Source organism: Simochromis diagramma, unplaced genomic scaffold (genome assembly GCF_900408965.1).
Source record: "Simochromis diagramma unplaced genomic scaffold, fSimDia1.1 OVJJ01000430.1, whole genome shotgun sequence".
NCBI lineage: Eukaryota > Metazoa > Chordata > Actinopteri > Cichliformes > Cichlidae > Simochromis > Simochromis diagramma.
This window is the reverse complement of record NW_024387258.1, coordinates 1592131-1605620: the sequence shown is the minus strand read 5'-3', so window position 1 is coordinate 1605620 and position 13490 is coordinate 1592131. Positions and strand designations below refer to the sequence as shown.

General features: G+C 39.0%; 1 protein-coding gene across 1 annotated transcript in view; it reads right to left on the bottom strand.

Moving 5' to 3' along the window:
• Positions 1-202: 202 nt before the first annotated feature.
• Positions 203-13490, bottom strand: part of LOC120715296 (mucin-2-like) — a 40881-nt gene continuing 27593 nt past the window's right edge. Inside the window, 17 exon segments of the mRNA XM_040002209.1 lie at positions 203-568; positions 811-928; positions 1022-1061; positions 1154-1282; positions 1519-1620; positions 2721-2972; positions 3789-3829; positions 4071-4166; positions 6207-6375; positions 6459-6490; positions 6583-6698; positions 6886-6955; positions 7054-7226; positions 9478-9676; positions 11691-11874; positions 11989-12233; positions 12711-12882. Coding sequence (XP_039858143.1) covers positions 367-568; positions 811-928; positions 1022-1061; positions 1154-1282; positions 1519-1620; positions 2721-2972; positions 3789-3829; positions 4071-4166; positions 6207-6375; positions 6459-6490; positions 6583-6698; positions 6886-6955; positions 7054-7226; positions 9478-9676; positions 11691-11874; positions 11989-12233; positions 12711-12882 — 2340 coding nt within the window. The 3' untranslated portion in view covers positions 203-366.

The window sequence follows — 13490 nt, the reverse complement described above, 5'->3', positions numbered from 1 at the left end:
TTTAAGTGAGAAGGTGATTTAGAAGCCAGCCGATAGCAGATGTAATGGAAATGGAATATAACATTTCTGTAAGATTGTTCCCTTCGCAATGTCAAATTTGTCATCAAAAAGTCTTAAACCTCCATATTTTTTTATTTTGAAAAACAAGTGTTTTTCAAACTTTTATGTTCAATCCCCACAAAGACTTGGTGTAAATGTTCATGTTGCAGAAAGACTTTAATGTTCATCACCAAGAAAAGACAGTTTACATCACAGTGGTATGTTGTGATACAGAAAAGGAGCATTTGTTTAACCAGAGATAAGAAAATGAGGCACAATCAGTGTCGAGGTGGTCGAGCCATTGTAAAGCATTTAAGTTACTGATGATCAGCGTCTCCTGCGGCGCTGTGGTTTGGGCGTTGTCCCTTCCACGCATTCTGTTTTGCTGCACTGGCATGACTGAACCATGGTGTAGCTGTGCTGCAGCTTAGACCCATCAGCACAGGTAAGCTCCACCTGCTCCACACTTGTGGTGGCTTCTTGGCAGCACTCGCAATTGTGTACCATTGTGTTGGCTTCCATAGAGTACCTGAACACACACAGAGAAAGACCAGTTAATGAAGTCTGCACTAGTTACAGTAACTAATCAACAGAAAAATATGAATGTTCTGTACAATGCCTAATCCTGAGTTCTTATTCATTATTCATGAGTTTGCCTACAGCAGATAAATAATAGTGTATTCTTTGGTATGCAATAAAAACAGTGAACATGTAGCAGCCAGTTAAGGGAAATGAAGGCGCTCTCGGTTAAATTTCAAATAATAGACTCACATGGAGAAACTGTCACAGTGTCCAGCGCAATATGTGATGTTAACTGGCTGTGCGCTCTTGCAGTTGTTCAGTTCAAGGATTCTCTGCTCCTTCTGGGTCTTACACAGACTTATATTGCCTGGAACATATAACAACAGTTGCACACTCACGTGAGGCACATTTTTAAACTTTGTTCTTAACATGTATTTAGTTATTTAGTTTGATGGCTTACAGGTTGGGCAGCACCCACTGGCATCTGTTGTTTCAGTGCCCTGGAGGAAGAAGACATTTCATGTTGTGTGAAATATTCAGCAGTAAAATGCAAAATCCACCAATCTGATCTGTAAAAGTCTAATAAACTCACAGGTTCACAGTCCAAGGGGTTAAAGGGAGGACAAGTAGCCTTGGTTTCCTTGGTAACAAGCTGTCCGTTGAGCTTCTCACAGGTATATTGCACACATTTGTCATTAGGAGGTATGTAAGAGCTGTTGACCTGTAAAACATGAAAGTCATAACCAAGACAGTTGTCACAAAGAAACTATACCAATTCTGGCTCAAAACACACCTGTGTGTCATCTCATTTCAAAAATACTTTTTTGGCTTTGAATTTATAAGCTTTTGTTTTTTAGGTCCTAAATTGCTGATTAGTTTTTAAGAACGAAAAAGAAAGGAGTCCTGCTGTGGTGCTTCTAATGCTAGCATTTATTCGCTGTTGGCTGCAGTACTGACCTCAATAACATGCACCGTCACGTTGTCAGGTGTGGTGAAAATACAGTCCATCTGAACACATGTTCCACAACACTTTCCTGGTTTGGTCTGATATTCATAACCCTGCGAAAGAGTGAGATATGAAGAGTGAGAGAGCTTTGTAAGGAAAGAAGTATGTGTGTGTTTGTGTAGACCTGGGGATGCTGGAATATGCTTCACTGTGGCTGAATTAAAACATATCTGCATGTGAAGGACCACTTATCACAAATGCTTGAATACAGTTGTTGCTAAGGGGGCACAGCCAGTTAGTAGGTTGAAGGGCCAATGACTTTTTAGCATAGTCAGGCATTCTTTTCTTTTCATTATTTAAAAACTGTATTTAATATTTACTTAAGTTATTTTTATCTAATTTAAAAACGTATTTGACTACCTTAAACATCTAAGTGTGACAAGTATGTAAAAACCTAAGAAATCAGTAAAGGGCTCAAAAGGTTTTATCATTACTATTTGCACAACAAAATGAAAGAAGAAAGCCAGTATATAAAGGATAAGTTAAACACATATGTACTTAGAGGCTAACTTATTTGTTAATGATGCCTTCATAAAGTTCTTAAAGAGTAGCGTTTCAAAATCCACAGTGCTTAATAACATTTAATTCATTATCTGAAACGTACTTTTAATTCTTCTCTCACCTTAAAGGTATAAAGGCCAACTTTCTATTGGATGGCTCCACCTCATTAAGAAAACATTTGAACAACAGACGGGTGGTGTTTCTATGTGCCCAGTAAACGTTGTGCACCTGAGTGATATTAGTGATATCCAATCTCAGTGACATCATAGCGAGTTACTACTAAAACAAATAGCAGAAATGCTGTTTAGAGAAGTCTGAAGGATTGCGTGTGCATACATATGTGGCCTCATTATTTGAAGCTACAGTTGTGTTTAATGTAACATAGCAATACCATTTCAGCAATGAACATTATTTTCTATTGCAGAAAATAAGAATAGCTCTGCTTCAGTGTTTTGTTTTGGAGTTTTTTTAACCAAGTTTCACAAAGCTGTTCATTTCAATTCACATCTAAGGTTCTAGTTTTTGGTGCTATTGTTCTGGACCTTATACTGCGATTTGCTCAGGCTGGCTTGCTGGTGTGAAGTGTGGGGCGATGATTCCTCTTTATGATGTAATGAATGTGTCATGCGAGTTAGCATGTGAATGAGCTTACAGCAGAACAGTTTTTGTTGCAGACGACAGGTTTGCAGATAACGATGTTCAGCTTGGTGACAGGATCCATTTCGGGGCCACAGTAACATTCCTGGCAGGGCCCGGGCGTAAACGACTCTGACGTTGTTGATATTTCTCCAGCTCCTGATGGTGTTGTTGTTGTTACTGATGCTTTTTCTGCCATTGATTGTGCTTCTGGTGCTTCCAGCGGGGGTTCTGATAGTGTGTCTGGTGTTGGGATCTTGGTACCAGGCTAAAGAATTGTATGTTATATATTATATTAATTGCTTCAAGGAATATTTCATACCTCTATATTTATTTTAAGCCTTATCGTAATGATGAGTATAAAACAAAGTTCAGCACAGAGAGAGTTAGCTGGCTTGACAAAATCTAAAACACCAGTCAAAGATAACATATATAAGGGGGTGTTTTACATGTCAACTGAGCACTCCCTAGTCCAATCAAAGATCGTATCAGTGAAGTGAGTAATAGAGATCTATAAAGAACATAAAAATTGACATTAAAATAAAACACTTTTCCAACAAATAGGAGAGACGGGTGATTTCATCGCCAAGTGCAGTAAAATTAACTCAAGCTATAAGCACTTCACGCGGTCTCTGTGCTGCTGTTTATTTCTGCCTGCACATTAGAACCCTTTTACTTTGAACTGCAGGGCTGAATACACGTTAAAGCTACTTGGTGTGTTCAGCTGTGACACTCTTCCATGTGAAGTTTTGCCTACAAATGTAACTGATTTACTTGTTTTCCAATAGCTGCGATTGAAATGAAGACCTAACCATCCATCTGAATACATACATTCCAGCGAAAGAGCTTCACACAATTTTCACTGTTGTAACTTTACAGCTGGGCTTCATTCAGTTTTCAGTCAGGCACAGTTTAAAAAGTTGAATATACTGATGTAAATCATACATACATATCCATCATCAAGTGCAGTATGCTGCAGTATGCTGCACTTGATGATGTGTATAATTCAGGACAACAGATGGGCCTTGTTTGATGTATTAGGGAAAACCACTTCTTGTTTCCAGAATTTGAACTGTGTGCTTACCTTGTATTCAGTCATGTTATAGACACATACACCTTTAGGAACTGCAGACACAAAGAGACATGGGTTTAGTTAACATTCACACATATGCATTGATGATCTGTTGTAGTTTACATTGCACTAGACTCCATCCATTTATTCATTCACTTCCTTATCAGGGTCATTCTTGCTATAACACACAAGTAGGAAGAATATTCTTTAGTATTATAATTAGGTATGTTTCTTCAGATTATTATATCGTGTTCAACAGCAGATAGGACAGGCTGATGGATTAGAGTGACATACCACAGTTGTAGGATAGACAACAGGTGCCATTGGTAATGCTCAGTTGGAAGCCCAGCAAGCACGTGGGAGGAGGAGGACACAGGTTTACGTTGCATTCTGTTGCAAAAGGAACGAGAACTTGTCAGAATGTGATGATGAAGATTTGCACAACTTTCCATTTGATAACAATAACTTGAAGAACCAGGAAAGCAACTGTTTACATGATTTAGTACAAGTTGGGAAGGGACTTTGCTGAGCCAAGCTCTCTTTTAATTTAATTCAATGAAATGAAATTACATTTTATTTATATAGCTCCAAAACACAAAAGCAGTTGCCCCAGGGCACTTTATGTTGCAAGGGTAAGACTTTACAATATTGCAAGGTCTTACCCCAACAGTCAGATAACCCCTATGAGCAAGCGCTTTGCTGACAGTGGGGAGGAAAAACTTCCTTTTAACAGGAAGAAGAACCAGCCTCAGGGAAGGGCTTATATCTGCTGTGACTAGCTGCGGGTGAGAGGAGAAAGACAGGACCAAACACAAGCTGTACAAGAGACCCAAAGATTAATAATAACTAATGATTAAATGTAAAGTGGTGTATGAAAGTGTATGCCTTCCATTTAACTTTTAAATATCTTACGAACAACAAGTAAGCCAGCAGTCTGAGAGTGAAGGACTGTATTGACCTGTATTGACCTTAGTACTGTGACCTCAGTACAGTACCTTGGTACTGTGAGGTCCACACATACTCATATGTGCCATTGCCAGAAGGTTGGTTGTGTATTCCAGCACAGTGGAAGGGCTGGACAGGGCCATAGAAGGTCCTTAACCCACGAGTAGGACCGGTATCTTCTACTCAAGACTTATGGGGGTGATGACACCCGGACTGCCGGACTAGCATTGGGATGAAATCCTTGGATCTATTATCAGACCCTGGTGCACAACGATGAACAGGCTCATGTGGATGCAGATAGTTCCTCAAGGATAAAGGAATTAATATCATTGAATGGCTTCCAGGATTACCTGACAAAGTCCCATATAACACCTCTACAACATTACGCTTTGGTCCATCCAACACCACCAGGTTGCACTTTAGACTGTCCAAGAACTCAGTTATACCCTAATACAGACCTGGGAGGAGTCCCTCAGGACACAGTCGGTGATCCACTACCCTGCACCGTTAAGTGCTTGGCATTTCCCATCATGGTGTCCCCCAGGAGATCCCACAGGAGACCATCTGTATATCTGACATTGCCAGATTTAAGCACATGGGCTCCGTGCAAACAACTAAATATCATTTTGAGTTGCTGCTAAGAAATTTTACAAAATGGACTAGCCTGCCACATATTTTTTTCACTTTGATTTTTGGGGTGTCTTTGAATTAAGCCCTATGTAGGTTGATAATCTCCATTTTCATCAAATAATATGACACGCTTTTAGTCCTAGAACATTCATCTATATCAGTTGAGAAAAGCAGCGTGATCGTTATCCCTGAGATCTGATGTTTGTTCCAAAACATTGTAATCAAAGATTAATGTGAATGTAGTCTTTTTTTTTCTAAACAACCATGTGATGATTTCAAAGAACAGCAATAAGTACATTGGCACGAGCTCTACCGATCTTGATTTTTCTGTGATTTTGAGTTTTCGTTTTCATTATTATTCACTGACTGAGATGGAGATTTCAATCACACAGAACTAAGCTGTCTCTGAAAAGCAAACAGAAATGCAAATGTGCATATTTTCCATTAAGCTAAATAACTACGTTATGAATGTGCCAGGCATGAGACTACCTCCAGGTGTTACCTGGCATATTAGGCTCAGAAGGTGGAGTGGGTTGTCCACGAACCAGAAGGTTGTTGGATTGATACCTTACTCTTCTAGTTTGAGTATTCAAGTATCCTAAGTTGCCGCTGATGCATCCAATGGAGTGTGTGTGTAAATGTCAGAAAGCACAGAGGGATGGATGAAAGTGCTGCGTGAATAATGTCTGTGATCGACTGAAAGAGTCTTGTAACAAAAACGCTTTGAGATGAAAATTGAGCATAAAGACAGTACTAGTCCCAGGAAAGGCAATTTTCATCAGTGTCAGTCATCCATTTGTGTGATATCAACTGCAAGACAGTGTTTAAAGCTAGTTCAAAGACACTAAAACTGACCACATGACTGTGTTGTGCAGCAGTTCACTGTATTGTTGACCAGTTGCTGGCCAGGCTCGCTGCAGTTAGGACTTTGTACAGACTGGCACTGAACAGGCTCACACTGGACACTCATGGAGTCCTTGTCACAAACACAGGTTTGACAGTCACTTGTCCAAGTCTCGCCCAGCTGTTTAAAAGAAACACACCGATTCAGATTCACACATCTTATTCATTGTTAAGAAGGCATGAACATAAGAGCAGAGTTCTCACCTGTTTGGGTTTTCCATCAGGTCCAACACAGGCTGAAAGGCAATCACAGACAGTAGCAGGTGATGTTTGGGAGAAAAATATTTCAAAGCCCAGCAAAATAGTGTTCTGCAGAATCTCGTCTTACCACAGGTGTCAACACATATGTCATGTACTGTGTTGAATAATGTGGTACCATGAGGACAGAAACAACCTTCCTTAGTGTTGTTACTGGATGCCACTGTTTGGTATGCCGTGTTGTATCTGATGAGAGAAAATGAATTAGCCCATCAAAAATAGAGATTGGGCTAATCTTGATTAAAAATATATATATATTTAATTAATCCTACTATCAAAATATTCCATATCCCCCCCAGAAAATACACATCACTAAATTCATCAGGATCATTAAACAAACAAAAGTTCTTCACACTGATATGGTTTACGCTACCCGTTATTGCATGTAGGCTCTACGGATGGACCACAGGGCATGTACACTTTGTTGCTTGGACACTTGTGCTCTGAAAGATGGAAGTATGTTAAGAGCACATTGTTCAGAACTGCAAAAACCGTAGTGTTATGCACTATCAACTGTATGGATATAATATGTATATCTCACCACAGAGCCCATTGGTAGCATTTCTCCAATCAATACAGATTCCTTCATTAGAACATTCAGTGGCATAAGCCTCCAGACTGCAGCAGCTGTTTTTGCCAAGATTGCAAGTGTCAAAGACACATGATGTCACAAATGGTCCTGGAGGTACAACTTTGTGGCATGGTGCAAATAAACTAGAAGAGACATACAAGCCAGAGTGTATCAGGAAAATGATTATTCACAAAATGTGTACAAACATTCATACATCATATAATGACTAAAAACATCCATATATGTAATAGGCCAGTTACTTGTCTCAGTGCTATCGCTTAGCTTATAAACTTCGTACAAAAAGTGAAGAAACTAGTGTTCGGTCAATTATTTCTTTGTTTTGGTTTTTGGTAAAAGGACTGGATAGTGCTTTTACCAAAACAAAAACAAAATTGGTGAGTGGAATGGACAGTGCTTGTCTACTCTACCTAAGCACTCGTGCCTCATAATGTACAACATCCCTCATCCAGACAAGCACTTTTCTTCCTATGTGTGTTAAGTGTTTTCAATCTAACATTCACATGCATCTGATGGATGCATCAGTGAGCAACTTGAGGTCAATATGTTACCCGAGGATATTTGGCATAGAGACTGGAGGAGTCAGGGATCAAACCACCTAACTTTCAATTAGGAGTTGACCTGCTCTACCTCCTGAGCTACAACCACCCAGACTGCTGCTCTGCCCACAAATGTGGTACATTTTTTTATAAAGCTTGGCCTTCAATTTGGAGACGGTACTAAACCTCTACAAACCACTGTAGCAGGGTCCATGCTCACAGTTGTTTTTGATCAAGCACCAATAAGGTAACCAGAAGCTCAAAACCAGTCAATAGAGTTTGCTGTAAGGCATTTGTAGAGAAGATTTGGCAAGTTTTTCATGGGCGCATACACTAAACTCAGTGGCTCCATTTAAGGGGAAATAAACAGGCTCTAAAACATTATGATTTGTACCATACCATCTATATTTATAAAGCACTTTAACATAAAACCAGAGTTCACAAAGTGCTGTACATATGCAAATAGCATAAGCAAAGTAAAAATAAAATTAAAATAAGATAAAATAAGATAAAATGAAATAAATAACTAAAATAAAATAAAACATGTTCAAACAAATTGAGTCAATCCCCTTAAACAAAGGCTTCAGTGAATAAATATGTTTTGAGAAGAGTCTTAAACTTTATTTATTGGCAAGAAGCACTGTTACGACAAAGAAATACCAGGACAAAGGAAAATGTCCTTCCTTTTTGTGTTAATTTCAGTTATATCAATAACCAGTTATAGATTATAAAAGCTCCTCCCATTAAATTTTCTTCTTTTTATTTTTTATAAGTATTTCCCTAATGCTGTTAAACAGAGTAATATTTTCCAAATATCTTGGTTTAATTTTTGATGCTGACATTATTTTATGTGCACACAGAAACAAAATATGGTAAGAGTTATTTCATCTAGAATTAATGAATTTGGGGAACTTTTTTAGAGAGTGAGGAAGGTGACTGAAGAAGAAATACACAGTGCATCATGGGAATCCCCCGGCAGCCTACGTCTATTGCAGCATAACTAAGGGAGGATTCAGGGTCACCTGGTCCAGCCCTAACTATATGCTTTAGCAAAAAGGAAAGTTTTAAGCCTAATCTTGAAAGTAGAGATAGTGTCTGTCTCCTGAATCCAAACTGGAAGCTGGTTCCACAGAAGAGGGGCCTGAAAACTGAAGGCTCTGCCTCCCATTCTACTTTTAAATACTCTAGGAACAACAAGTAGGCCTGCAGAGCGAGAGCGAAGTGCTCTAATAGGGTGATATGGTACTACAAGGTCATTAAGATAAGATGGGGCCTGATTATTTAAGACCTTGTATGTGAGGAGCAGGATTTTGAATTCTGGATTTAACAGGAAGCCAAAACAGGAGAAATCTGCTCTCTCTTTCTAGTCCCTGTCAGGACTCTTGCTGCAGCATTTTGGATCAGCTGAAGGCTTTTCAGGGAGTTTTTAGGACTTCCTGATAATAATGAATTACAGTCGTCCAGCCTGGAAGTAATAAATGCATGAACTAGTTTTTCAGCGTCACTCTGAGACAAATTGTATCTATTTAATAGATCAGATTGGAATGGATGACTGGAGAACTGTTTACTAGGAACAGAACTTGGCTAAGTCATTCAGTACTGTCTCAGTTTCGTCTTCATCTGTATGCTCTGCCACTTTATGATACATACTATTGATTTAGGATATTTGCAGCGCTCCTTCACAGGCTGTCAACTTGACAATCAAACTGGAAAGAAAATACCATTATACCACATTCCCCAAATCATTCTGTTCTACATGTGCAGAATAAGTACATTTTTCTATCTACCAAAATGAAAAGTATAACGAGTTTGCTGAACAGTTTGTGGTTCTCTTTACCTGGTAGTTAGTAGATCACAGACAGTAGGTTCACCAACAGGTGGTGTGGTGGGCTTTGATGTGGTTCTGGGTGTTGGTGGGGTTGTGGGGATAACACAGGGTGTATGTGGGACCTGCCACTCGCCTGCAGTGTCTGAGCAACTTCCCACCTGGCCATTTGGAGAACGGCATTCATTGCTCTGGGAGTTGTCACAGGTACCTAGTAAAGGAAAAGGAGCAGAATGAAGCCTGAGCAATAGCCTAAGAAAGAAACTTATTATATGATCAATATCAAAGTTATGTAGGCATACCTGCATACTTACATACTTCTTTTTCTTATCTAAGCTTCACTCTAATTAAATTTACAGTTTGTTCAAGACATGTACAGATATTTCTTTAAATGGGAAATTAGTTAACATTTCAGAAGAAACATAATTTTTAGCGGCAATCAAAATGTTTTACACCCACTACAGATCAAACGTTTTAGAACACCCCAATTTTTCCAGTTTTTTATTGAAAATTATGCAGTTTAATGTCTCACTGCACTCTGAAATTAAAGCATAGTACAAAATGACCAAAATGTACTAAACTTTTGACTTTGTCCAGTCAGAACAGCTGGACACCCCTGTGGCACTCTTTCTACAATAGAAATCAAATATTGTTCAGAAAGTTCTTCCCATATCTGTTGCAGAAGTTCCCATAAATGAGGCACTGCTAGGTTGCTTTGCTTTGTCTCTTCTGTCCAGTTCATCCCAAACCAGCTCGATGGGGTTTAAGTCTGGAGACTGTGGTGTATGCTCAACAGCATACAAAGATCCTGCATGATGAACCAAAGATTTCAAATTTGGATTCATCAGTCCAAAATACCTTCTTCCAGTCTTCAGTAGTCCAACAGCAGTTTTTAATGGCCCAGACAAGCCTCTTTGTCTTATTCTGGCATCTTAGCGATGGCTTTCTTGCTGCAAGCTCAAAGTCTTCTCTTCACAGTTGAAACTGGGACTTCCTTACCACGACCACTATTAGGCTGTGTTTGAAGCTGTTGTCCTGCGAGCCGCCGATCACACAAGCTGTTAACTCTCCGAAACTCTGATTCATTTGTGGCTTTGGGTCTGCCAGACCTCTTCCTGCCAGAGTTTGTTTCTGAGTGCCTTTTGATGGTGAAGGACACTGTACTCACTGACACCTTGACATTCTTCCTAATTTCTCTGTAGATAAGACCTAACCTTTTTAGTGTTAAGATGGTCTGTCTCTTCCATTGTTAATTGCATTTTTTGTAGCAACACACTACTTTCTGCAGTACAATATTGTTCAACTGATGCTGACGAGGGTTTCGTACCACAGTGTATTCCAACACTGCTTTTATGCAGACAGAGGGGGTTGTAAGCATTCCAGAAAAGTTGGAACACCTGTAGGAATTAGTAGCACCAGCTTTGCAGAACAGCTTTAAATTGTTAACTCATGTTCTGTTCCCTGAAAAGGGCCTTTTTGGATAATTCTGAAATGTACATCATTTTTCAGTTTTGAGTAACCTTACGTTTTTTTAACCTCTGGCAGTTCACCACTTACCTTTGTACCATTTCAAGCAATTCATTGGACCCGAACGACATGAATTGCAATAAAAAACTGGAAAAATTGGGGTTTCTAAAACTTTTTTTTAAAAGTATATAACTTTGTTTGTGTTGCATTTTTAATTTCTCCTAGGTATTTGGGATTAGTTGGATGTGAGAAGTTAAAAAAAAATCATGACTCTCAGCTGGAACTGCAGTAAAAAGAGGTGAGGAGTTTAATGATATGCAGCAGGAATTACAAAACTATAGCTATAACGGGCTTCAGTATACCAGAGAATTGGTATTGGTCTGAAACTGAAGCTTAGTTCCAGACTTAGTTCAACTAAGGCCAGAGGGCGCGATACGGCAGCCTCGCCTCTGTCAGTCTGTCCCAGGGCAGCTGTGGCTACAACCGTAGCTGCCTCCACCAGTGTGTGAATGCGAGAGTGAATAGTGGAACTGTAAAGTGCTTTGAGGGCGTTGAAAAGCGCTATATAAATGCAGTCCATTATTATTATTATTAACCAAAGTGTGCTGAGGCTGTCTCACCTTCTAGATTGGATATTGGATTAGAGTTAAATTTGATTGCAAGTGGCCGAGGAATCTTTTCTATTATTAATATTTGGCTTATTAATGGTCATTGTTTAGACCTGGGTTAAAGATTGGGAGAAGTATTCTCTAACTCACCACATTGTCCCTCTGTGTTTCCTTCAAAGAGGGAGTAGGGAAGGTCAATGCTGAATGAAGAGCCTGAATAGACTATTTTTGCACTGATGTCTTGTAACTCCAATGTGGTGATTATATCTGTGCTAGTAATGCGCAGGACAGAATTGCTATAGGCAGGATAGATCTTTTGCTGATTGACAAACACCTGTAGGTAACAACACAATTTACATTAAAAAATAGTGCGAAACAAGCATCATACTCATTTAAAAGATTAACCATTAGATCAGCTTTCGCTTGGTCAAATTGAATTATTGCTTACCACATTAGTTGGTATTCCTGAAGACATCAGCTGAGTCAAAACCACTTTGAAAGATTTATATGTAACAGTAAGAACCTTGGGACAGAATGTACTGCTTGATGGATCACAATCACGGTTAACTACAACAGTCAGGTTATATTTAGCAATAATCTCTTTGACCAGGTAGTAAGAGCAATTCTCATTGAAATTGTAGGATTCTCCATCAAATGTTAAGTAGTGGGATCCACACCAGACACTGCACACACCTGCAGGGTGAAAAGAATCATGTATAGAAATGTCAAGTAATAACTGGAACAGGAAAAATAGACAAGCGTCATAAGTTAACAAAAGACCATAGATCTGCCTAAACAGTCAGAATGCAGGCTGATCTAATTTTATTTATAAAGAACATTTAATACAAGGTTGGCCAAAGTGCTGTAGATAAAACAGAGTATTGCACAGTAATGTAAAAACTTCACTATATGGACACATGCCCACTCACAACAATAAATATGCCACAAAAAGACGATAGACAATAACAGCCTAAATAACTAGCAACAACATGAAGGGTATTCATGGCCATTGATCAGTGGTGGCTTTTCATGTATTTACAAGCCTCAAGGCTCTGACACAAGATTATCTGCAGTATATCAAAGAGACAGATTTCATAGTGTGTATTTATATACACCATAAGTACAGTGTATATTTTGGTGTGTATTTATAATATACATTATTAAGCTTACATCGACATTCATAGTGAGGGCAGCATCCGTCATCATCAGAGATCTTAGCAGCACTGCGTCCATTGGTGCAGATGGGCTGCTGCATAGTAGGACAGACTGTTGGCATCGTTATAATCTTCCCATTAATGCACGTAGCTGTGGTGCAGTTGCCGGCATCCCAGGACTCTCCATTCTGAACAAGTATTGACAAACAAAAGATGATTTAGGAGATCATGGGTTTGTTTAAAATACACTGTCTTTCAAGTAAATTGTCATAATCTCATTTAGGTTTATAATTATTCTTATCCCAGACATATGCTCTTTTATTTAGTAATTTATTGCATTTTGCACATATCTAAAATATATGTTTATTTATTTTTGGAAGTTTTTGATCCACTTTTTAAATTTGTAAATCTGTGAAGTAACAGTAAAGCTGAAGTCACCAGATTATTATTAATATGTGAAAGAACCCCCACGGGTACAGAACATGCTAACAAAGAGCCCCAAGTTGTTTTCAAACCAGAAACATTCATCCTGTGAAGCAGCTGTGCTAACCACGGCTCCATTCAGCCACTGTGTTTCATTTCTGCATTATATGTTTTTTTCAGCTTAGAGCAGTGGTTCCCAAACTGTTTTTGCTGGGCCCCCCTTTGTTTTAGAAGAAAAATGTTCGCCCCCCCAACACGCAAATACATCCTCCCACCACACAGACTCATATTTTGCTTTCAAACTCCATTGCGGTTTATTTCACATCTCGACTCTGGTCCGATTTCACATACTAACTCTTTTACGCTATGTCCA